Raw genomic sequence first — 24,492 nt, 5'->3', positions numbered from 1 at the left:
CAATAATGTTTATTTTGTAAGTTCATTATAGAAAAAAAAATGAGTACATATTTTTGTTTCTCAAATCGCTCTTACAGGAATATCTGTAACGATTTGAACGTTTTACAAGTCTTCAGAGAGTACACTGAAATCTTCATGCGTTTCACTCATCATTTTAATCAAAGTTATTATTTACAATAATTGCCTTACACGTTAAATTGTCATTAGTCGACTCTACTTCGATTACTGGTAAAATACTTTTTTGAAAATATTTCTACTAAAACGTAGAAGTGTCAAACAAATTGCATACTAAAAATGGCACTTTTTCTTTTCTATCTATACTTTTCTCGCAACGTTTACGTGGCTTGAAACTAAATCTATATATGATGAGTATTACTATTATTGGCACCCACCCACTATCCGGTATATTGTTTTTTAATTAATTAAAAAAAAAGTTTCAGCAATATGTAAGCAAATTAACAAATTCAATACTCAACTAATGAACCTACAAAATTGTAAAAGTAGCCCGGATACATTTACATTTTTTGGAAGACCAATTACCGGCCATGAAATAAACGCGAATAAAGGCATTTTTGTTTTTTCATTCATTAATTGCGAACACATTGAACAATTTGATATTACTTTGTCCTTTTATCGGCAATTTCGAATACCAGTGCACCAATTGTTGGTAGTATAGGCAGTACACAATTTACAAAGCTACAATAAATAAAAGTAAATATTGGTCTTATGATAAAATTGAAAATGTACCAATGTTCGGCCCCTTTCCATAATGTTGTATCAATTGATTTGATTTTTTATGTAACAAAATAAATTTTTGCTCATCTTATAGGTTCATTAGATTAGTACTAAATTTATTATTTTACCTATACATTACCTAAACTTATACAGTTAGTTGTAAAAAAAATTGTGTTGGATAATGGATGAATACTGGAAATAGAAACACGCAAACCCTGCTTTGTTAAATAAAAAATCAGGTGATTCACAATTGGTAAAAGTATAAGTATCATGATTTTCAAAACTTATCTCAATGGTTCACACAAAATGTCAGCGATAAATTATTGTACATTTATGATACAATGCCTGGTATTGTTTTCTTTTTTTTTTGTTAAATCATCTAAATCACCACTAAAAATTTAAGTGTACTCTCACCTCAGAAAAATTACGGAGCATCATAATCTTCATCTTCTCTTTTTCGTTTCACAGAATCTTCTGGCTCTAATTTCACAACAGAGTTTTGATTTTGTTCAGATTCTGATATCATTTTCATATGAGATTGATTAGACACTTGAGATTTATTTGCATTAGAATTAAAAACGTTGCCTGAAATCATTATGAAACATCCTTATCAATTTATTTTCACAATGAAAAAGTTGTGAATATTATTGTAATATATTAAAAAAATATATTACAAAACAAAATTTTGAAAGAATATTTGAAAAAGTTTTATTTTTTAAAAGTGCTAATACATTATTGATAAATATTCCATTTAGCTTACCTGATGAAATTTTAAATACTGGCTTTGACATTGAAATAGTTTGAGTTCTAGAAATTGTTGCTAAAGTTCCTGGACGTTTAACAATTGATAGACCTTTCTGCGAGTCCATTTTCATTCTTGAATGACTTCCAAAACCTATATTACCAAACCCGAACTTTCCAGACTTTTTTAATGGAGTCTTGAGCCTATAATTAGTATTATTCAAACAGTAACGATCAGGTGGCAATCTTAAGCCATTACTTGGTTTGACAAATGGCAGTGGAATAGAATTTTTTGCTTTTGCTACTTCTAATAAAACATCTCTTGGAGGTGGATTTGTAAGAGTCCGATCCAATTGCAGCTTGACAGCAAGTCGAACATCTTCTAAATCAATAAATTTCTTTTTGCTGTGGTTAGCATAAATTTTACTATCATCAAGAATACATGTTACATATCCTACAAAATGTATATTTATGTTGAATACTTGTATTGTATTTATCATGTATACTTTATTGATTATACATACGATATGTGAACTCCAATAACTGGTTAATAACTTTTGGTTCATACTCAGTTATTCCCATATCTTTCATGATAGATACAATAACTTGAGCATCCTTGGGAACATGTTTAACATAACTTGATGGTTTAGGTTTGTCTGCCATTTCCAACAGAACTATTTTACTGCTAAACTTTCTAATTTAAAGTGAGCTGAATAAACTCTACCTAAAAATACATTCACTTCAAAATAAAATAAGAATAAAAAATTTATATAAAAGTATTTTATATTAGTTGCAACTACGAACTTAAATATCCCAATACCACTATAAATCAAGAGATTATTATATTATATTATTTTATTATTGAACTTTACTAAAACACGTTGGAACCATCTTATACACACAAGTATGGTTACATTCTGTGAACCTTCTCGCAGAAGCCGACTGTGGCGACTGTATAGTCTCCATCCAGTGAGAGTTGATACTGTATACATTATAATAGTACATATATATACATAGTTTCCGTGCGACTGAGATGCCGGACATCACAATGAATGGAAAATGAGTATAATTTTAAGAATGATATTACGCAGCCAATTATATTTAACCGTATTGTTCATTCCAAACTTCATGTCAAATTTCAAGAATATTTAAAAAAAATTAAATAACATTAATTTCAAAAAATCACAAACATTAAAATAAATATATTTCGATTGATCATTTAAACTTTATGAATTTATAAAATCATAAGCTTATTATTTGAAAAACTGTCATTCTTATATGTAAACAATGGATTGCGTTGGAAATGGAATTGTAAAATAAAACAATGATATCATTTTACAATCGGCTTTTATTAAACTTTCATTATTACATAGTTAAAATTTTAAGTTGAAAAGCATTTTTACGTTTAGTTTCACTCTTTCTCATGTTATAAATGTGTAATGCAAGTATTATCATTGTCTCTATTAAACACGAAAGAATACGTTACACTCATGAAATCTTGATGCGTTCACTGTGTAGCGCTGAAGACATTTCATGCTTACTTTTATTTTAATTTACACAATAAGTTTCTTTAACTTGCATTCGATACGTCACTTAATAGTCTTACAATGAACATCAGATCTCGTAAAAAACTTCAAGTGAAATAAATTCATATAATGTAATATACGATACATGCAGGTAAAGCCATTTTCAAATTTCAACTTGTCTATCTTGATTTCTGATTTTTTCTCTTGAAAACAGCAATTTTTAACTTTGACTGTATGAATAAATTTTTACTAGATAATAATTCCTTTGGCTATATAATACCCAATTATATTTAGTGTTAAACACTTTTTTAATATTATCAATTTCTGTACACGATATAATAGGTCACATTTTCGAGATTATAATTTTACACTCTGATCAAACTAGAAAGGCAAGGCATTTTAAAGAATCATATATGAAAAATAGTTATACTTTTAGCTTTAAAATAATTGGATATTTTTAAAGCTATCTTTTATAAACGAGATTACACTATTGAGAATTGTCAACGATTATTCAAAACTAAATGAGTAAAACTAAAATATGTAAAAAACGACTTGAGCAAAACATGTATGAAAAAGTATTAAACTAGCTTAAATTAATTTTGAAAAAGAAAATATTCAAAGTGTCAAAATATAAGTATTCTGAGCTCATTTTCATTCAATTTGAGTATATAAATTCAAACCTCATACATCTGAATAAAAAAGTTGTAACTAAATTTAAAAAAAAGTTTATTTTTTTACATAATACGATGAGAATATTATAAACGCAAATGAGTTCAAAAACCTATTTGCAATAAGTAAAAATAATACCAGAAATACAAGAAACAGACTTTTACAATCACATTCAAAATAGAATTGTCATGAGTACAATTTTTTTTTCTTTCAAACCATTGTCACACTGATATAACAAGCCCAACAATTTTAGTTTAGTAATCGGTTTTCTTTCTTCTACGACTTAATACAAAGCAACTTCAAGACTGATGCATTAATATATCCATTTTGCAAACATAAATTTCACTGTATCGTTGAAAAATAAAACGAGAAGAAAAAAAACGCGCAAACATTCAACGATTCATATGAGGATAATGCTTCATGTATCGGCATTAGTCATTAAACAGACTTGACTCTATTGCTCCGCTATGCATCTTGGTCGAACCATAAGTCAATTGCCTTAATATTTATCATCATCCTGTTCGTCTCCTTCAATCTCTTCAGGGGGTGCAAAACCATCCTAAAATATTTTAAAAAAGTTTAAAAATGAAATATCTGATGAATTCTATATATTTATATTACGAACTACTCTTAGTTATAATCTATAAATATTATAAATATTTATCTGAACATGAAAAATCATAATTTTTGCAGCAAAAGAGGAAAAGAATTGAACAATTTATAACGCACAGAAAATTTATTGCCTAGATAGTTGGGGGTGTTGCAACTACGTATTAAAGGCTTGTTATTTTACCTCTCACGATGCATATAAAACTTTTTTCTACATTAAAAATAAAAATACAACTTTTCTTTAATAATTCAAGATACAAGTATCTTTACCCTTCTATGCAAAACAAAATTTTTTTTAAATGCATTAAACTTTCAATGTCCATTCAAATATTATAGACGTATAAATTTTGTTATTAGTGCTATAAACCAAACCACATAAACCTGCACCAGACAAAACATAGGATGCAACTTTCACAGCACAATATGCTTTACCTTATTTAAAATAATCAGCTGTAAACTATCAGGTAATTAAAATTAATATGTTTGATCAATGCTTTCTTCAATTGGTCTGTCATCCTGAAAATATTATAGCTTACAGACCTGATCATTATAAAAAATTAATAAAAAAACCGCGTTTTTGTTATTCAAGTCTTTTAAACCCTTCATAATCTTTTAAATATTTTTATGATGAAATAACAAAAGCAAAAAAAGCGAAGCGAATTCAGAAATCAAAAAACCTATAAGTAATTGTGTGGAAAAAATTACCTCTGTAGCATATAAGACTTCTAATATTTTCTGCACAATAGGAGGTGATTCACTGTTATCACATTCTTGGCACATAACTTCAATGTCTCTTAATTTACCAAAGTAAAAGTCTCTTTCTTTTTCCAGGCCATCAACAGTCATTTTGAGTTCCATTATCTAAAAAATATGGAGAAAAATATTATTTTGCAGATTACACAGTGTAGTAATCAGACTATATTTCTTACCTGAGAAGAGAGTTCATCAACTTTTCCATCACGATTTCCAAGGCCTGGTTTTTGTGGAACGCGAGTTGGTGCAGCTTTGCTTACTGAATTCAAAGAATGTAAATAATTATTGCCTAATTAGTGTCAATTTTATAAATTAGGTTCTACTATAATGTATAAATGAGTAAAAATACACTAAGGATCTGATATATAAAACATAAAATGAATGAAACAAAGTCTATTAAGCATTAAATATGAAAAGAGAGTAATATTAAAGAGATAGGTGAAGAAATCTTACTGATAGTGATGTAGTATTAGAAAGCTTCAAACTAACCTATTTAAAAATAAAAATTACATAGAATATTGTAAATCCATGCAAAGGTGCATACTCATTGAGAATACAGAAATTTTTTAAATTGTGGTTCATGCTTGATATATTATATTTTTTTAAAGAAAATATAATTATTTCACTGAGAATGTCAACTTCAACACAAACATTAACAGAAATTATTAGTAAAATATTATTTAAAAAAATAATTACTAGATTTTTGTATAGTTTTTGCAGGTAGTTGGACTGAAGATGGTAGTCCTTCACCTATGACAAATTTGTCTATGAATGAACAGAATCACTGATTCCTTTGAAAGTATTCCTTCTTATTCACATAAGAAAGTGAAAAATCACAATTAAAAAAGTTATTAGTTTCACAGCAATTTGTAATTTTATTGTATTAATTAAAGCAATCATAGCTTCATTGAATAATTTCTTTAAATTCTACAGTGATTTATATAAGAAGTAACTCTTTCAACTTGTGAAAAATTGATTACATGTTATGTAATAGCACCAGCTTGAAATTTAAAATTGTCTACAGTAAAAAAAAACTTGAATTAAAATCCAAGTATTGTATAGACATTTGTAATTTAGAAATTGTAAAAATTTATTCTTGTGAAAATGTTTTTTTAACAATGGTATGACTTTAAATGTTAATTAAAATGAATTTTCAAAGTCAATTTCATATTTAATTTGTGAGTGATTAGTGTCAGTTTTATAATTATATTAAAGTATTCATTAAAAATTTTGTTAAATAAAAATGCGTAAAACTTGTTGCGGTAGTATATTATGGACTGTACCGGTCCTAGCAGCTGGTTTAGATGGCACTGGAGCAGTTCTTTTAACCATTCCACCACCTCGTGGTACATTATTACCACCACTGCCTAATGGTTCACCTCCTCGCATACCAAGGGCATCATAAGATTCTCCTGAATAGTTTGCGTCAAAGAATTTCTTGAACCATTGCAAAAATTCAAAGTTGTCTTGGAACCTGCCCTTTACCAGCTTATCGATCGGTACAATCTGTAAATGATATGTGATAGGTTTGTGCAATAAAAAACCTACTACAAACAAAAATAAAATGCCTTAAAAATAAAAATAGATAAAAATAAATGTACAAAATCCTAAATTTATACAGCTTTTTGATGGACACTAGTGTATGTATGTAAATAAAACAAAACTAAAGCACAGCTTTAAGATCAATCAGTTAAGTAAATTGGAATTAGAATAGGCGTAAATATGATAAATGGACTGAAAACAATCAGAAGGAATTTAAACTTTTGCTAAAGGTATTGATAGCTAAAATTATTATCCGTAGATACATTTATTTAACTAATTCTTAGGAGTACAATCTAATCAGTGTAGCTACCACTATTTTTCATATTAAATAAAGTATTTGTGTGTTTATACTGACATGTCATGAAATTCCTGTATTGTCATTGCAGTATTTATGCTCTGTAGGTGTGGATACTTTGTACATAAAAAATTGAGTGTACTAATATTTACATATGCAGTGCGATTACACACATATGACTGAAAGATCGTAAAGTCTAAGCAAATTTCTATTGCAATTTAATTCTCCATAAGTTAAAATCACAATTCATCATTTATTAGTTTAATGTTCGGTAATTTTGTCTTGTATTTAGTAAATGCTTAGACTTTGAGCATTGTGTAGAGGAAATATGCAAACAATGTGCAAATTTTTTGGATAAAATTAAATCCTACAGTTTAAAGCAAACGTGCAACACGTATTGCATAATATTGCAAAAATTGTTAATTTAATATCACTGTACTCATTTGCCGCGGTATGGGAGATCGCTGCTGAATTTGTTTTTGTTGATATTGAGGCTTTTGTGGAAGGGACACCAAATGCACATTTGAAAAATTATGAATTCCATCAACTCCTGACCCTAAGGGTATACAACCACGTGCTTCATAAGCCTCATATTCGCGACCATCATAATTAGCATCAAAAAACTTCTTAAACCATTGTAGAAATTCAAAGTTATCTTGAAATCTGCCTTTTATAAGTTTATCCACTGGTATTACCTGGACCAGTTTATAGTTGAATTTGCAATAATAAAATAATAAAACAGTCAGGTTATTTTGTTAACTTCTAAAAATATGTTAACACTATTCATATTTTTATTTTTTATCCATTTAATAAGCTCACCTTATCAACATTCATTTTCTTGAAACCCGCTTGGAGTAATTTAAAGTTTTGTATATACTCATGCTCAAGATTTGTCTTGAACTTTACCCTTTTCAAGGGCACTGAATTTGGAAAGAGCATATCCATGAACTGACAATATGCTGCACCAGTGCAGAGTTCCTCAATCTTTGCAAATGATGATTGAAGGCAATCATTGACCCATGCCAACATATCATGACGACTAAGATTTTCTGTTGTTACATTTGTTGCATAAACATTGACAGCCATGATTGGTGTTTACTAAAACCAGAGAAAATGCAATAGTTACAAAGTTCATCCATCAACAACATAAACATTTCCAATTTTGTATTTCAAACCATTAGAAATAAATTAAATAGAATGTTTATTTGCTTTGGAGCAATGAATGCATTATAACTCTTTATTTAAGCATTCAAAGTCAAACTGCAAATTGCAAGAATTATATACATTTATGACCTCAATATTATTATTCTCACATTGAAACTAAATGGCCCTCTTATTTAAAAGTCAATTTGCATGCAATTTTGTTCAACGAGATTATAAGGTCTTACACGAGTGTTATCACGCGTCCTTGCAAAAAAAATAAGAGAAAGACAATATGTAAAACAAAACAAGAATAACTTTTACTCTTTACATCCGTAAAAGGTGAACTTAGATCAAAACAATAAGAAAGTCCTGTGCTCGTACTCGCAATGCTCTAAGTTGGCAGGCCCAAGCAGTTGGCCGTTTGATCAGCTTCGAAATAATCTGCGTAGCGTCGAAATATTGGGGTTATCGCCAAGTCGACATCTCTTGATATTTACATGGCGCTCACGAGACTCGAGGAGGCTATCGGCCAAGTATACTTAGTTGCTACTCGAGAAAGCTTGTATGCGCAGGAAACGGCTCCTATAAAGGTCGATCGTCTCGCATCGGCGACGTACGAGAGCAAGACGGACGCTACGGCTCGAAGAAGGAAAAAAAAGAGACGACGCGCGCGAGACAGAATATGCAATGAAATAGAGCTAACAATTTCCCTATGCTGGATATATTAAAAACTAGCTTTCTCGCTCGTTTACACACACAGGAGTGGTCCTATAGCGTCCACGAAAGCCTTCAAGATGGATTTTTAAAGTTTGCGATTTTTAAACGACAGCGGCAACGGAAGCCGAACGGCCTGCTAACGGTTTTTCATAGACACGCTCACCGACACACTGCATTTATCCTGAATAACATCAGTAGTGGATGAAATTTCACCTCGGAGTTATAACTTTTTTTCAACTTACCAGGCACCTTTCCTGTAGCTTCTTCAGCGTGCGTCAACGAAAACTCGAACCTCCGCACACCTCGATAAACTAAAGGAGGATTCACAGATCGCAAAAATTTGTTAAACCTCCCAAGTCCTGACCTGATGCACACAGACTAAGAAGAAAGTGGACTCACGCTTGTTAATACAAATTTCTAGATGGCGCCATTTGCATATTTTTCGAGTTGCAAATTTTTTCAAATTACAATAAATTTATTCTTATTACATTTATTTATTAACCAATTATTCTGATAAATGTTCTTCTTACTCTTAAAATAATATAGAAATGTATTTACACAATCCATAAGAATGTTCCAGTTGAAAATTTTCAAAAACTTTATAATTTGAAAAGATAAATAATTGAAACTATTTGATAAAGCATATGCATTTTTCTACATGTGCGGAGTTATAACTAAATAGTGTTAAATTAAGTTCTTAATTTAGAGTAAAATATCGTTTAAACTCATAGGGAAAATGAAGATTTAAAGATGGCTTCCACATACATATATATATATATGTATGTACAATAGATATATCACAATGACACACGGTTTTCGATAGCGGGGAAGACTGTGCTAGCAAAAGTTTTTGTATTCTAATTTAATAAGGATATAAGCTGTAAAAATGGAATGTTTGATAGGAATTCAATTTAAGGACTTCGTTCTCATTGCTGCTGACATGACTAACGCTACTTCAATTATGGTCATGAAAAACGGTATGAAAAATTATATTGTAAATTCAAGCTAACCTATAATGACTAGTTATTTTACACAAAATATACTTTTCAATAAAAATTTTCCCTGATATGTCTTATCAAGAACAAGTTTTTATTCATGTTTATTATGCTTTGTAAATGATTTTCATCAAAGATAAGAACAGTGTAACATTGCTTGAACACTAAAAATAATTGTTGTGTATAGGTAAAACTTTATTGAAATTTCCAAATTATTACTTCAGATGAACACAAGATCTTCAAAATATCAAACAAACTTGTGATGGCCGTTTCTGGTGAAAGTGGAGATGCCATACAATTCTCTGAATATATTAATAAAAATTTGCAACTATACAAAATGCGAAATGGCTATGAACTGTCTCCAAAAGCAGCTGCTAATTTTACAAGAAGAAACTTGGCAGATTATTTACGCTCTAGAACACCATACTTTGTTAATATGTTGATGGCTGGTTATGACGATCAAACTGGTCCAGAACTATATTTCATCGATTATTTGGCATCATGTGTTAGAGTACCTTATGCTACACATGGTTATGGAGGATTCTTTTCTCTTACCATCCTTGATAGATACTATAAATCGAGTAAGTATTTTACTTAATATGGTATTTTATTTCAGACAATATCGTCTTTAATAAAAATCAGATATAGATTTCTTTTCATAAAATAAATTGTATATATTCAATAAATTTACTTTAAGAATTAATTAATGAAATTTGGAATTAAAATTCAGTTATTTTTAATTACAATTCTTCTATCCTGAAATATCACAAATGATGATGTAGTTTTTGATTTTACCATTAATATATTAATTTTCTATAGGTATGACAGAAGATGAAGCCTACATATTATTGAAAAAGTGTGTGAGTGAAGTTCACAAAAGATTAATTATCAATCTACCAAATTTTAAAGTTCAAAAAATATCAAAAGAAGGAATAACAGAACTGCCACCAATTACAGCCCAAAACTTAGCTGTTGAAGCTGTTACAAAAGCGTGAAAATAATGTTTTCCTTTTATACGTAATAATAATGATAATAATAAAACTGATATTTGTGTGAGCAGGATCACTTGGAATAATCATATTTAATTTTTCTTTGTTGCTAAACAACTTTGGTTGTACTAAATAAATTTTTTATAGAAATAAAAAAGATAAGTCAAAATTCATACACTCAACATTATTTGGACAAGTATGTTTATTGAATATATTTGTGTGACAATTATGGTAGATTACATTCATTAATGTAATTTATGTGTAAAAAAATGTTTTTCAGATACAATATCAGTATTTGGCTCTCCATTCAAAATACTTGAACAAAATTCTCTTTCAATTAATTTATCATATATAACATCTATGAAATTTTCCTACATATCAAATTGAACTTATTCACAAAATTTAATCACTGTTCTTATCAGTCTCTAGAACAATATAAAATTAAGAAATATTAGCACAAACTTTTCATTCATACTTTTTTCATCGTTTGTAGTTTATAATTTTTCATTCCATTAAGTCTTGTAAATTTTTACGGAAGATTTTATTATGATTTTTGTGCGCAATATTTTATTTTATGATCACACGATATTTAATTAACAAATTTAAACAATTTTTTCAAAAGCATTGAAATAAAATCAAAAGGTTTATTACTACATTCTCTGATAGTAGCTTTCAATATTTATAAAATTTAAAATGTAGTTTACAGGACAGTTAAGTTTGCTCATTTAAATGTTTTGTAAATTTTATTTTTATAAATTTCTTGCTTCAAAAAAATTTAGATAATTATTGGATACTACCAATCTCAATATTATTTCACTGATACGGAAAAGCTCTTTCACCAATTGACAGATAAATATCTTAGGACTATCCATGAGCTGGAGATTCATATTAATTAAATATGTATAAATTGAATGAATTTATGTTAAATTATGTTCACATTAAATTAACGTGTGAACAAAAATATTTTTTAATAGTTCAACAAAGCATCATTAATATTTTCTTTCAAAGTTAGGCTAATTTTCATATCTAAATTTTTTATGCAATGATTATCAATATGGCATATAGTTCATTTAAAGAATTATACAATTTTGTTCAAGAGAATTGAAGCTACTCCAGAGTAAGTCAAACTTTTTGATATTAAGTTTATCTGAAGTATTGAATTTTGAAAAACAAAAACAAAATGATGTAATATTAATTTGATTCAAAAAGAAAGAAGAATAACGAAATCAGATTATACATAGAAAAAAGTACAATATTAACATACTTGCATAGTCATTCTGAAGTAAATCGAAGCTACTTCAAAGTCAAATTTTTTCATGTTAAGTTTATCTTAGGTATTAAATTTTGAAAAACAAAACGATATATTAATTGGATTATAAAACAAGGAAAAATAATGAAATCAGAATATTATGCATAGAAAAAAGTACAACATTAACATGTACTTGAATAGTCATTGTGAAGTGACTGACATTTGTATCAATAACGTTCTCACACTCACATATTACAAATCTCTCAAACTCTATGAAAACAAACATCCTTTGCACTAAACAAGTTCTCTTCTATTCCAACTGTCGCGATTTTATCTGCGTTATCACATGTATGATGAGTACAAATACACATTTTACTTTTCTTTTTTATTATCTGTTTGTGTCGTTTTTGTCGTTTCTTTGTTTTCTGTAGTTTCAGATGGATGATCCTCGTACCTACAAAAACTAAGTACTTATGAATCACAAACAATAAAAGAATAAAATATAATTTGAAACATCCAACTGCACAAACATTTTCATTTTATAATAATTGAAAAATGTCATCTTATATTTAATTATGAAATATAATTGTAATATTGGAAAATATGGAATGAAAGAAATGAAAACTCACGAAAATAAAGCCTTCAGATCTCCTTTGAAAAGTGCAACCAACAAAGGAGTTCCCAGACAAGCAGGAACTAAATACAACAATGCTGGTTGAGCATGATTGAATAGTTGCATGAACAGCAAGGTAACAAGTAGACCCAAGAAGTAGGCAAAGAAAGTGACATAGAAATAAGTATTTGATTTTCTTTTCAAACTGTGGTCAAACCTCAGCAACAAGGCAATGAAAATTCCAGGTACAACAATGTCACCTAATCCTAGCATAGCAAAATTAGTACCATGCAGGCCTTTTTCCAATAAGTCTTGAGGAAATACTAGCTTAATAGGAGCTTCAAATGACCTGGCAACTGTGACCATGACATTTGTTCCAAATACCCAAAATATATCATATACAAATAGCCCAGACAGGAGAATACCTCCAGTCACCACATTGTTCAAATGCAAAAGCTCTACTCCATTGATAGCAAATGCAATCCCAAACAAGTTGTTAGCAATCCAGTGCTGTAAAAGTTGATTTGTTTAGTATTGTACTTTAACCAGAATAGAAATTAAAAAATTATTACCTTTTTTAATAAATACCAAGCGCCTACTAAAGAACAACATCCTAAACAAACCAAATCATGGAGATCAAATTTATAATTGATAATGTCATCTTCATTCTCTGTGAGTCTCAGATGATATTTTGTCTTAGGAATAGCTGCAGGAACTAGAGATGTAATGAGAGGACTGTAAATATTGATAATATGTTGATTACCCATTTTATAAAGCCTCAAATCTGTACTTTGACCTGCTTCTCTTGCTACTCAGTCTTACCTTGAAAGATGGCAAAGGGCCAAAATACCAAGGAAAAAAAAATATCCAGTAAGTAAGAGATTGATATATTCTTTAGAGAATATCTGCAACGTCAAATAATATTTATTGAATGGCTCATACTTATATACCATTTTCTTGAAAGTTAAAGTATCAAAAGGGTCATTACCTGGAAAAATATATAAAGCCCAAAAAGTGCTATACTGGAAATAAAGGGAAACATAGCAGCATCCTTGCGGCTCATAGTTTCAGGCTTTTCTCCACTATTTTCATAATGTTTCTAAAAACAATTGCATTAAGAATAAACAGATGGAAAAAAAAGCTTCAAGAAAGAGTGCACATATTGCAACATCTGCTAGTGACTGATAAAAGAAAAAAAAATAACGCGGAGATCACGTCGCGACAAAAACACGGAAAAGGGAGCAAGCAAAGGTGTCAAAAGTGCACTATGCAGCGGTGGACTCGATCGTGATCGACAAGGTGGCAATTTGTTTTGAAGCAGATGTTAGCGACAGAGTGTATGAGTAAGTGTGAAAGGGGGTCTAACCTTTTGCTCCTTATGGTGCCTGACGGAGCGGTAACTACCGAAGAAAATGGGCAAGATAGCCATAATAACGAGGCTTCCATAGGCGATGGCCATACCTTCGGGGGTTGAAGGCACCTTGGCTGTGGCGTTCTTGGCATTTTCGGTGATGTTCTCAGCCGCCTGGGAAACAATTTCATTCACCGTGTCTGCCATTTTGCTTAGCACAGTGCCGAGTTAACTGTCTGCTCGCACTCGGCGCTATACTGACGACGCTACAATGCTTGCGTGGGCCACCACCGCTACTTCTCCGAATCAACGAACACCGCGTCAGCTGGTCAGTCCCGAGGCGGCCGCCGAGTGCAAACGGGTACGTGGATCGACGCAGCCACGTTTTATCTCGTTTCCTCTTCATTTTCTATGCGATTTATCTTCATTATTTTTCATCACAAAAAACTTAATTAACGTTTATTCATCAAGTTTCAATTTTGTACAAAAATATTTCTTATATAAGGACATTAGTCTTGCAGAACTAAGTAATATAAGACAATAGGTCTTAAAATAACTCATTAATCTAGCTCTTAAAATCAACGAGTGTAACTGTTATTATTTATGTTGCCGCGGCTTTAAAAGAGGACTATAACGACACTACTAAATTATTTTATCACATAAACGTACTTCTTAACAGGATTATTTGACATATTTTAAACATAAATTGAAAAGCGAGGTGTTTATTTGAAAACTATATCGTTATTTCATTGTTGATTACTTTTTTGATATTGTATTTTTTGAAAGTGCTCAAAACACGGTTAATTTATAATGAAGAAACCGGTGCGGGTTGGCTGAGTTGAGTCAATTTTATTACATTTGGTTTTTCCCCCATAAGTATATAATTTTGATAAAAGATTAATTATAGCGCTGTTTAAAAATATCCTGAAAGCGGTGATGATGCTTTTCAAAGTTGCCAAATCATTTGCAAACAAGTTGTCAGGAATCTTAAACGGAACGTTTTACGGTCAATTTACATAAGAATCGCAGAGTATGACAGAACATTGTAAATGATCACGTAGCTTGACTAAAAGCTACAGCACTAATTAAATAAAAATAAATGATAAAACGACGCTAGCTTGTCCAAAAGTAAAGTCTCAATTATTATCAGGTTTAATGCCTATTGTAACTAGCATTTAGAAGAAATTATATAACGGCATATTGCAGAAGACGAAATGTGGCTCTATTGCTCTTTTATAAATGATGCTAATTCTTTGCTTCTAGCATTAAAATGTTTAAATATAACAATTGGTATGATCTGCTAATCATTTGTCCAGTGTATTGTCCTAATTAACACGCTCAAAGATACAACACACTTAACTTTAATTAATTACAAATAGAAAAGTAAATTAACAAACCTACACTTAAATTATTTGCTTTCTTCAGAATTCGTTATAAAATTTGTCGTAATATATGCAAAACTTAAATTTTTTTACATCTGCAATTATATCAACGGGATTACCTAAACTATTATCGGGATAACTTGGTCTATATACAATTATTCTTTGATTTTCCCTACTGGCATCGACTACTCATTGGCTTTTTCCACTACGTAAATTTGACGCAACTTCAAAATTGTTGCTTTCTAATAAGGAACCGACATACTGTTAATACTTCCACGTTAACTCTTCCTTCGTGGATTCATACTTTAAGAGATTTTTTTTGTAATGGATATAAAATATTTCACTTCATTGATATAAATATTAATTTCTCTTATTTTCATACCTATACTGGCACAATATACTCGCTCGTTAGCAATTGCTGATCAAATCAGTATAGGATTTCGAATAGCTTGAGTTTTTTGAGTTTTTCTAACTCTGAGTTGATTTAAGCTTATTCGAGTTCCCGAGTTATTTGTAACGATCAATTTTTACATTTCCTATAATCGTATTGAACTTTTAAGCCTGTCATTCAAGTATTCAAATTGTATGTTATGATCTGTGATCATGCGAAATGAAAATTTTTAATTTTTACTTTTTTTATTCAAAAGTTCAAAAAGAAAAGTGTAAAGTTCGAGCGAGCCGTATAAAACTTTGTAAGTTTTTGAAAAATTTTAGTCTATAAATTACCGTCAAATTATATAATTTCAAATAAAATCGTTATTTTTAAAAATCGATTTGATATTTGAATAGTTATAATCACGTATATTCTGCTGAATAGTGTTACCAGCTGCTCAGACACTTAAAAGTACAGATATTTTCAAATGGAACATTTCCCCTTTTCTTAAGTTTAATAAAATAAAGATTTGTTTTCTATTTTCAACACCGTGGAAATTATTTAATAATTCTTTAGCAATGACCTAGAATATTATGACAATAATATGAACATTTACGATGGCAAAAGGGATTTATAGATTTTGGAATTATATTGAATAATCAAACAACATGTTTTAGACGAATATTTTCTTTTCCAAATTTGTGTATGTATGTATAAATGCAAGATAGTATAATCATATAAACACTGTAAAAATTTGTATTAATTTTCTATCATAAAACAAAAATGTTTACCATGTAGAAGTTTTAAAAATTTTATGAGTACTAATTACTAACTTCTAAATAAATTATATCATTTTGTAGCACTTTTTTGTTATAAAAATATTAAATACAACAGAAAAACTAGATTAATAGCCATCTAACAATCCTATTGTCAATATTTACATACACATATGTATTACAAAACTTTTTAGTTATATTTTTTTAAGTACATACAAAATATTTTCGCGAATAAACAATATGAATGAAATCATCTAATTTGTTTCAACTTCATACAAAAATATATAATTACTTTTCACAACTGTCTAATTATTCCAATAAGAATATTTTGCAAATTTTTAATAAAATCCAGTTGTTTTATCAGCATAGTATCATCCTAAGTAGTATTTTGTTACAATAAAGAGAGTTTCTTTTTTTCATCGCTTTCAAAACCAGAGTCAAGATCATCGCTAAGGCATTTTTTTAGAAAGGGACATTTACCGTACTCTGCTGTTCTCCTTTCATTCAACAATTTCTTTATACTACTTGCTAACTGTTGAAAAAAGTTTGGGTAACCATCATACCCCGGAAAAACATTGACATCAATAATTGCATATTTTTCTGTATGATTTTCTATTACTACATCTACTCCCATTAAGAGCAAACCAAAAATCTTTCGTATTCTTTTTACAATTTTTTCAAAAGTTTGAAAATTTGGTTTTACACTCAAATTACGCTCATCCTCAGAAATTATTGACCACTTTGAATTGGAGCCACTTTTGGAAATATCATGAGAACTAAAAAATATTGTACTCATTGATTGACAGTCTTTGGAATAGAAATTTTTAAGGCTAGGTCTCTCAACAACATGGAAGTGTTCGTCAACAACAAATATTTTGTACAGAATAGCATTATGATTGACCAAGTTGTGAGCTACACAAGGTGGTTGACAGTCTAATAGTCCTTCCTCATTAAAAACTATCATCATCTGCAATTAAATTATATGTAAGTTATTAAGTTCAAACAAGTTGAAAAACAAATTCAATAGAAATCTCATTTTTGTAAAACCTCTTTTTTATTCACCTTATGAGCATCACTCGATCCATGAGCAATCAAAGGTTTACAAACACATGGAAAATCCACACGATATTTTTTGAATGAATTCATTATTTCTTGTACATCTTTTGATTTGATTTCAGTAAAATTTGGGATAAACACATCATCTGCAAATATTTTAGAAATTAAAAAACTATTGCTTTTATGAGTTTGTCATAAAAAGTATAGAAAACAGTTACCATCATATAACAACTCATCACGTAACATTTTGTAACATTTGTGTCTATTTCTCAAATTGAGTACATTTTCAATAGGATCTATTACTATTAATTGTGGATCTTTCTGAATGTAGTCTTGTATTCTTGAGATAATGGCTTTTGCCTTTGTAAAAATTATTGAAAATATAATATTATGTAAATAATATCTTAATTACTTTATTTATCTTTTATATTTTAATATCTTATTTACATGATTATTATTGAATCAAGAAAGGAGTTATAAAACTCAAGTCCTTACAAGATTGAAATTCATACTTTAAACATGACAATATTAATCATTTATTCAGTTTGTACTTACATGTTTATTGCCATCTTCTGCATGAGCCAAAATATCAGTTAATTTGTGTAGAAATACATGGAATGGTCCCTGGCATTCAAGATTTGATTCTATGTCTATCTATTAATAATGAATAGCAATTTAAGTTATTGAATTTGTATAACAAATTAGATTTGAATGTAAAATAATTTTACAATAACATATTGATTAAAGTACAGTTATTTCTAGAGTATCAATTATAAAGATTGTTTATTTTTCAAAGTCAAAAAGGTCCTATAGAGTTATCAAAACATGAGTCACTCTTCTGTGAAATATAAATAAAAAAACATTCTGCTTACCAATTTCAGTAATAATCCCTTTTTGGCAAACTCTTCATGAAACTCCTCCCAATTAAACTTTTGACGCTTTTTTTCGGATATCCAATATCCGATAACGTTTTTCTCGTCTCCCATTGCCAGTGACGATGTCGAGGACGACAACTAGAAAATCTCCACGACGCTTTGAAACAATCAAGCTTGAACCTCGCATGAGCATCAGGCTAAGCGCATAGCGCAAATTGACTCGTCTGGAAGACTTGAAATACGCGTAACTCGATCTTTTTTGCGTGTCAGCAATCAGTCTAATAAATAATCCTTTCTGCGTGCGAGTGACAATAGAGAACGTACAAACGGTGTGTGTGTGTGTGTATGTGTGCGCGTGCGCATGTGTATGTGTGTGTGTATGAGAATCACCTGTTAGGTTAGGTTATCTATCAACAACAATTGTATGATAGGGGTGTGACGAACCGACGATACGTATCGTCATGTACATATTGAGTAAAATACATATAAAAGTAAAATAAATTAGAAATAAATTTAAATTGAAAATTTCCATATACGGCGTATTATTAAGCTAGCAAAACCGTAAATGGTTATTTGCGGAAAAAAGAAAAATTGAAGTTTCGGCAAAAAAATGTAGTGCTTGCTCGAGAGAAGCAATAAAAGGAAATGGGAACCCACTGTGTTTCGAGTACGGAATAAGAACTGAGCAACAGATGCTATTTTATGAGTTCGTCTTATAACTGCCACTTGAAATAAATACCAATAAAAATGTGAGAAACTGAGCATAAATAAAAGTGCTAGGCCGCCAAACAGTCCTTTAAGATATTCACGCACCACCTTCAATCTCGTAGTTCTCTTTGAGGTGGTGTCCTTGCTTGGAAGTAGCGGAAATGGTGCGGTAAAAATCTAGGAGCCCAGCGTCCATGGCGACTTACAAATTTAAGACAAGCGCTCGCGAGTACAATTGACATTTTTATTTCTTGTGCCCTATTCCTGTTGCTAACAGAATATACTTGTCATCTTCAACATATATCTCAATATTATTCATTGACTTTATTTCCTTTCATCACCTTGAATTTTTCCGCATGTTACCATTGACGCTCCCGGCAGGATTATAATAACAGGGGAGGTTGACATTACTTGGGCAAACTTATTCCATAATTTTTAATTTAGTATAATTGTTTTACATACGTAAAATTTAATGTAAATGGCATTCAATTTCATTTACTTTTCTGCAATATAGCAGTAAAAATTCAAAAAGTTAATTTTCTCTATAATATAAAATGAATTTTAACAGAGTTTGAACGACGATTCAAATGAAATTTCTTTACTATACGTTATATATATATATATACACATGCACTAGAATATAATTAAACTTCGTAGATAATAATAATAATAATAATAATAATAATAATAATACAGCTGCAACTAATCTGTACCTCTTCTTTCTGAAGCAATTCCTTAATTCTAATAATATAAAGAATTGAGTACTGACTTGATTCAGTTTTTGTTTAATTCATTGATTTCTCCGACACTAGGTGATGAAGACTGCAAAAAAGTAAATTTTATAACAACAGTTGTATTTCATAACAACATGGGTATAAAGAAACAAATTTACGTTATCATCTATATTTGCACTGCTAGTAGTTGTCGATCCTTTTACGCTACCACTGGATTTATTCTCTATACCGCTTTTTCGAATTTCACCTAACGAATGTGAAGTTGCACTGCTCAAGCGTATTTCTCCTTCAGAATTTGAATCTGATAACGAATCTTGCTACAATATTGAGTAATTAAAGTAGATATTACAAATGTTCGATGTTCAAACGTTCTTTATTTGAAAACTAACATGACGTTAACATACCCTAATAGTGCTAGATTCTCTTGATCTTGTAAAATTAACTGGCGGACATGTGTCACCGACAATCGTAGAAGTGAACAGTCGTTTGTCTCGCTTTGGCATCTGAATTGAACAAGATTCTAAATTTTTCAGCAAAAGCATTTTTTGCTGTTCCAATGAATTCTGAAGTACGTCCCTGTTTTTCTCTAGTATTGTCATAAACAATCTGCAATGTATACACAGTTAGACATGTCATCTTAATGATCGCAAATTGAAATAATTCGATTTGCTCAACAAATGTTTTTACCTGTCGTTAGCTCCGTCAGTACGCTCTTGATTGATTACATTTGTAATATTAAGCTGCTTGCTGTTTAGTGATCTTGCGTCGTTCGAACGCACAGTGATATATTTCATTGTCTGAGGAAGATGATCGTCTACAGGTGGTTGCTGTTCCGTTCCTATAATTTCGTAAAGTTCTTGATCAACTATATTAACCTTATCTGGCTCATCGTCAGCTTGATTATTAACAGAAACATTAATGGTTTTCATCAAGATCTTCAAACTATCCCTTGCTTGTGATAGTTTAATTTCAATTTTAGATTCTGTAGATAATTCTCTGGACGCTTCTTCTACCGGATTTTCCTCAATTTTAGGCGATTCGGTTTTAGTAATATTCGATGCAAGTGACATTTTTTTAGACTCCTGAGAATTGCTGATACATTCGCTAGATCCATGAAAAGAGATGCCCGAAATGCTGTCTATTAGATGAGACGTCTTTTGAGAATTTTCGTCAAAATTATCTAGTAATTTTTCTGTCCTTTTATCGTTTTTCAATTGATCTACTTGTTCGTCAACGCTCTTATTCGTTGCTTTAGCCTGTTCTTCAAGGAAATCAGCGTCGAATTCATAGTTATGCAGCTCTTGCTCATCATCGGTCTCACTAACGTGCAATCGATTTAGCTTGTTGTCGGATAAATTGCTTCGATCGGTGCCCATTCGCCTGGCATTCGCTGAAAGCTGTCTATTGACACGCGAGTTGTCATCACGATTGACTGCCAAAATGTTTTCCATCATGCACGGCGAGCTGTTAAGGTCCTCGATGAAACCAGCATTAGATTTAGTCCGAGTGTGAACGGATGATTGAACGAATGCACTGGTGATAGATGACGTATCTCTGTCGGTATTCTTCACGTGCACGTCAGCCTCCGAACCAAGAGATCGAGATTTAACGGACTCACTCCTACTGTCAGGACTGTCATCTTCAAAGTTTTCAGAATCACACTTATCCTTTGACTCGGCAACAGACGGCTTGGTCGTCACAGGTAGTACGGATTGACTGGTATCTTGAAATATTTCATTCGAGGCCTCACTCACGATTGCACTCGATGAGTTTCGCTTCTTTGATCCGGCAGCTTTGCTCTCGTTGATCATGATTTTGCCGACCGATAAACTTATCGTTGGGTTCTCGTGGAAAGAATTGATTTTGTTATTTCTATCGAGTTGATCCTCGATTTTAGCCAACGTCTCACGGACGGGACGACCGGCAGATCTGTCAGTCTCATGCAAACTCGCATCGGACCGTTGAGCGGTCATTCTTTCGGCAAGAAATCGATCGAATTGTTCGGCAGCCTGGTGCACCTGTCGTATAACGTTGCGCTGCTGCTGCAGAACCGCGTCAACTTCCACGAGGATCGTTGGCTCCGGCAAGCTCAAGTCATCGAGATGCAGTTGCTCGTATTCGCCAGCGTACCAGAAGCGACTTGGCTCGTCGGCGATCGATGCGTCGCTGTCGCCGCTCTTTCGTCTATAATCGAAGGCTGATTTATTACTGGACTTCTGCCGATCGGATGATATTTCGAGCCTGTCCCGCTCCAATTGTGGCGCGCCGGCAATCGATGCGGCCGGCAACTCGTCGCTCGCGCCGAGATGTCGGCACTCGTGAGTGGCGATATTTGGCGGGCGCCGCGCGGCGGCCTGCTGAGTCGGCTGGATGTCGACGATTCTGGCAGTTTGGACGGCCAGGGTGCCTCTGATGCTGACGGCCGGTCCCACTTGCACGTTCAGCTTTTCCGGCCTGTCCTCGGCGATTTTCGGCCCTTCCGCGCGGCCTGCCGACGTTCGCGCGGCTTCGCGCCCGTCGAATCCAACTTGGTTCGCTGACTCGTCGGCTTTGTTGAATCTGCACAGTAGACATTTGTCGGCCGGCACCGGCGCCGCGCGTCTATCGATCGTCGTCGGTAACACTCTCGAGGTTCCGCGCTGCGGCAAGCTGTCCCTCGTGCATTTCCAGGCGATGCGATCCCTGTTGAAAACTGTCCGCGGGGCTGGCTCGTAGTAACCTTTTTGGAAAACGGTCTTCACGAGGCTTTCTACGCGCAGGCGTTCGTCGCTGAGCTGGAAGCCACCGAATCTGCAAAGTTGAAAGGGCGCGAGAGAGGCTGAGCTAGCGTCGAAACGTTTACGAGCAAGGCTACTCACCCGTCCTCTTCGGTATCGTCCGAAAGGGAATCGTCGAGGCGCATTTGCGACAGTTGTCTTTCAACGTCGTCGACGAGCTTCTCGGCATTGTCCAAGGCATTCAGTGTTTCTGGACTCAAGCGTAATCTGTTGGATGGAGTGAAAACCGGCGCATCTTCGGCAGTTTCAGTCTGAAAACATTAGATGTACCGTTCATGTGAATATGACATATCGCAAAGTGATGCTCATTCCGGAATTCGAAGGGAAGGGAATCTACCAGATAATCGCTGAAACTTTTCAGGCTGGTTCTCGATGATGACTCCGGTTGCATATCGATCCACGTGACCGCCGGCATGGTGGCCTTATCTTGCTTTCGCTTGCTTGCTGTCAGTTGTCTCGCAGTGCCAAGATTCCTGCTCTCTTCACTCCTGAAATAGAAAACCACGCGTAGAGACAATCTTGTGCGTACCGAAGATGGGAAATTATAGATATAACAATGAGTAAACAAATCTGTCGGGGTCTATTCATTCGAAGCTAATAGTATGTATTATTATTGCCCACCTATTTCTCGAAAGTAGATTATATGCGAATATAGAGAGCGTCTGACATAAAAAACAGCATTGAATGGAAGCAAACGTTTGTACGTATGGCACTATATAGAGGCTCTATTAATAAAACAGCGTGCGGCGACAATGAAGCGCGCATACGTAAAATATTCATGGACGCTAGTCCCGGAGCCGCGGCAAGCGAGATCCCGTGTAGCGTCGTCGTCATGGCTGCGTAACAGCTCCGCCAGCGATAGCGTGTGTAGCGCGATATGCGATATCGATCGGCCTTTAGAGCGAATGTGCCGGGGCGGCGAGCACGTGCTCTATGCGCGTTGCGCTCTCGCTTTTGTGGGCTGAACGACGCAGCTGTCCGTCGCGCCGCCGTGCGCTATCGACAGCTCTTCCCTTTCCCATTGTCCGACCTTTGCGGCCTATCTGCTCTGCCAAAAGCCAAGTCGCTCAACGGAGCTGCCCACAAGGCTGCTAGCTGATTTGTCGGACAGCCATTAACTATGAAAGCAACGACGATAGACAGCGCGCGGTAAAAAAAGCGGCGAAGTAAGCGGTGCGCAACGCGTGGCAGTAGCAGCTTGTGTGCTTACGCGTACGTCAGCCGTCGCCGAGTCCGCAGCCAGACAGTAGGAGAAGGAAAGGGCGCGATCAATATTGCGCTCGTGCGTCCGGAGCCATCGCCCCCCCCCCAACCCCTCCCCAACCCGTACCGGCACGACCGTCTATTTTAATTGTCCCGCATCACTTTGCTTTCGCGTCATTCAACCAATCCTGCAAGCCATCGATCGATCATTTCATTTTTATATTTTTAACGCTTTGATCGACCTACAAAGCATGAATAATAAAAACAGCGGCAAAATAACAGCCGGTCCGAGCATATGCATTGGTCATTTCCTGGTTTTTTGGGAACCCAAATGACTAAGAAAAACCGCGTTGGATATAAAGTTAATTGGGTTATTGGATCGCTGTTTCCTGGGTGTCCGAGGACACATCGTTCGGAGCAGCGGGTCCACAAACATACGCAACCAAACCGACCTACCCGTGCAGGTCAACAAGATCCGCTTATATATCAATTTTCAGTGTTTTTTGCCACTCGCAATTATCATCATTTTGAAGATGCCATCTATAGAAACAGAACAGCATTACAAGTTGTAGGTTAGATGAACTTTCTACTTGTTTGTTCGAAAATAATCTGCTTTGATTCCTCGACAAATGCAATCAAGATAATATGAAGTAAATAGGCTAGGCTTAGGCTGATCTGATA

At 32.9% G+C, this 24,492-nt stretch overlaps 6 protein-coding genes across 12 annotated transcripts in view; 1 reads left to right on the top strand and 5 right to left on the bottom strand.

Annotated features, from left to right (window-relative positions):
- Window positions 1–4: 4 nt before the first annotated feature.
- LOC131671849 (transcription initiation factor TFIID subunit 9-like) lies at window positions 5–2,419 on the bottom strand. Its single transcript, XM_058948613.1, has 4 exons — window positions 2,281–2,419; window positions 2,001–2,200; window positions 1,496–1,930; window positions 5–1,320 (listed from the first exon to the last, which is right to left on the bottom strand). The coding sequence occupies exons 2-4, from the start codon at window positions 2,137–2,139 to the stop codon at window positions 1,160–1,162; spliced, it is 735 nt and encodes a 244-aa protein (XP_058804596.1). The 5' UTR covers window positions 2,140–2,200; window positions 2,281–2,419; the 3' UTR covers window positions 5–1,159.
- A 387-nt stretch (window positions 2,420–2,806) lies between these two features.
- Window positions 2,807–9,114, bottom strand: LOC131671843 (microtubule-associated protein RP/EB family member 1). 5 transcript variants are annotated; one of them, XM_058948601.1, is made up of 8 exons: window positions 8,973–9,114; window positions 7,690–7,968; window positions 6,317–6,539; window positions 5,730–5,783; window positions 5,210–5,292; window positions 4,986–5,141; window positions 4,713–4,796; window positions 2,807–4,230 (listed from the first exon to the last, which is right to left on the bottom strand). In XM_058948601.1, the coding sequence occupies exons 2-7, from the start codon at window positions 7,954–7,956 to the stop codon at window positions 4,755–4,757; spliced, it is 825 nt and encodes a 274-aa protein (XP_058804584.1). In that variant the 5' UTR covers window positions 7,957–7,968; window positions 8,973–9,114; the 3' UTR covers window positions 2,807–4,230; window positions 4,713–4,754. The 5 variants fall into 5 exon arrangements, with proteins under 5 accessions (XP_058804584.1, XP_058804581.1, XP_058804582.1 ...); XM_058948598.1 differs by lacking the exon at window positions 4,713–4,796; XM_058948599.1 differs by lacking the exons at window positions 4,713–4,796; window positions 8,973–9,114 and adding an exon at window positions 8,395–8,854.
- Window positions 9,115–9,546: 432 nt separating this feature from the next.
- LOC131671852 (proteasome subunit beta type-2-like) lies at window positions 9,547–10,851 on the top strand. Its single transcript, XM_058948619.1, has 3 exons — window positions 9,547–9,707; window positions 9,950–10,306; window positions 10,545–10,851. The coding sequence occupies exons 1-3, from the start codon at window positions 9,617–9,619 to the stop codon at window positions 10,718–10,720; spliced, it is 624 nt and encodes a 207-aa protein (XP_058804602.1). The 5' UTR covers window positions 9,547–9,616; the 3' UTR covers window positions 10,721–10,851.
- Window positions 10,852–10,898: 47 nt separating this feature from the next.
- LOC131671851 (minor histocompatibility antigen H13) lies at window positions 10,899–14,203 on the bottom strand. The gene is made up of 6 exons (XM_058948618.1): window positions 13,943–14,203; window positions 13,565–13,675; window positions 13,399–13,481; window positions 13,149–13,311; window positions 12,593–13,086; window positions 10,899–12,417 (listed from the first exon to the last, which is right to left on the bottom strand). Exons 1-6 carry the CDS (start codon window positions 14,132–14,134, stop codon window positions 12,336–12,338), a joined length of 1,125 nt encoding a protein of 374 aa, XP_058804601.1. The 5' UTR covers window positions 14,135–14,203; the 3' UTR covers window positions 10,899–12,335.
- A 2,246-nt stretch (window positions 14,204–16,449) lies between these two features.
- On the bottom strand, window positions 16,450–18,731 carry LOC131671872 (inositol-tetrakisphosphate 1-kinase-like). The gene is made up of 5 exons (XM_058948651.1): window positions 18,387–18,731; window positions 18,070–18,168; window positions 17,733–17,874; window positions 17,521–17,660; window positions 16,450–17,425 (listed from the first exon to the last, which is right to left on the bottom strand). Exons 1-5 carry the CDS (start codon window positions 18,498–18,500, stop codon window positions 16,850–16,852), a joined length of 1,071 nt encoding a protein of 356 aa, XP_058804634.1. The 5' UTR covers window positions 18,501–18,731; the 3' UTR covers window positions 16,450–16,849.
- Window positions 18,732–19,766: 1,035 nt separating this feature from the next.
- Window positions 19,767–24,492, bottom strand: part of LOC131671895 (uncharacterized) — a 66,233-nt gene continuing 61,507 nt past the window's right edge. For 2 of the 3 annotated variants that reach the window (XM_058948681.1, XM_058948682.1), the window contains exons 5-10: window positions 22,946–23,096; window positions 22,690–22,859; window positions 20,519–22,621; window positions 20,236–20,437; window positions 19,990–20,148; window positions 19,767–19,919 (exon numbers count right to left, since the gene is read on the bottom strand). In XM_058948681.1, coding sequence (XP_058804664.1) covers window positions 19,872–19,919; window positions 19,990–20,148; window positions 20,236–20,437; window positions 20,519–22,621; window positions 22,690–22,859; window positions 22,946–23,096 — 2,833 coding nt within the window. In that variant the 3' untranslated portion in view covers window positions 19,767–19,871. Of the gene's footprint in view, window positions 19,920–19,989; window positions 20,149–20,235; window positions 20,438–20,518; window positions 22,622–22,689; window positions 22,860–22,945; window positions 23,097–23,229; window positions 23,350–24,492 lie in introns of those variants that run through there. The other variant, XM_058948683.1, reaches the window with a different exon arrangement.

This window comes from Phymastichus coffea, unplaced genomic scaffold (genome assembly GCF_024137745.1).
Source record: "Phymastichus coffea isolate CEN01 unplaced genomic scaffold, Cenicafe_Pcof_1.1 PCOF00137, whole genome shotgun sequence".
NCBI classification, from domain to species: Eukaryota; Metazoa; Arthropoda; class Insecta; order Hymenoptera; family Eulophidae; genus Phymastichus; species Phymastichus coffea.
The sequence above is the reverse complement of the archived record's forward strand: the minus strand, read 5'-3'. Positions and strand labels throughout refer to the sequence as shown.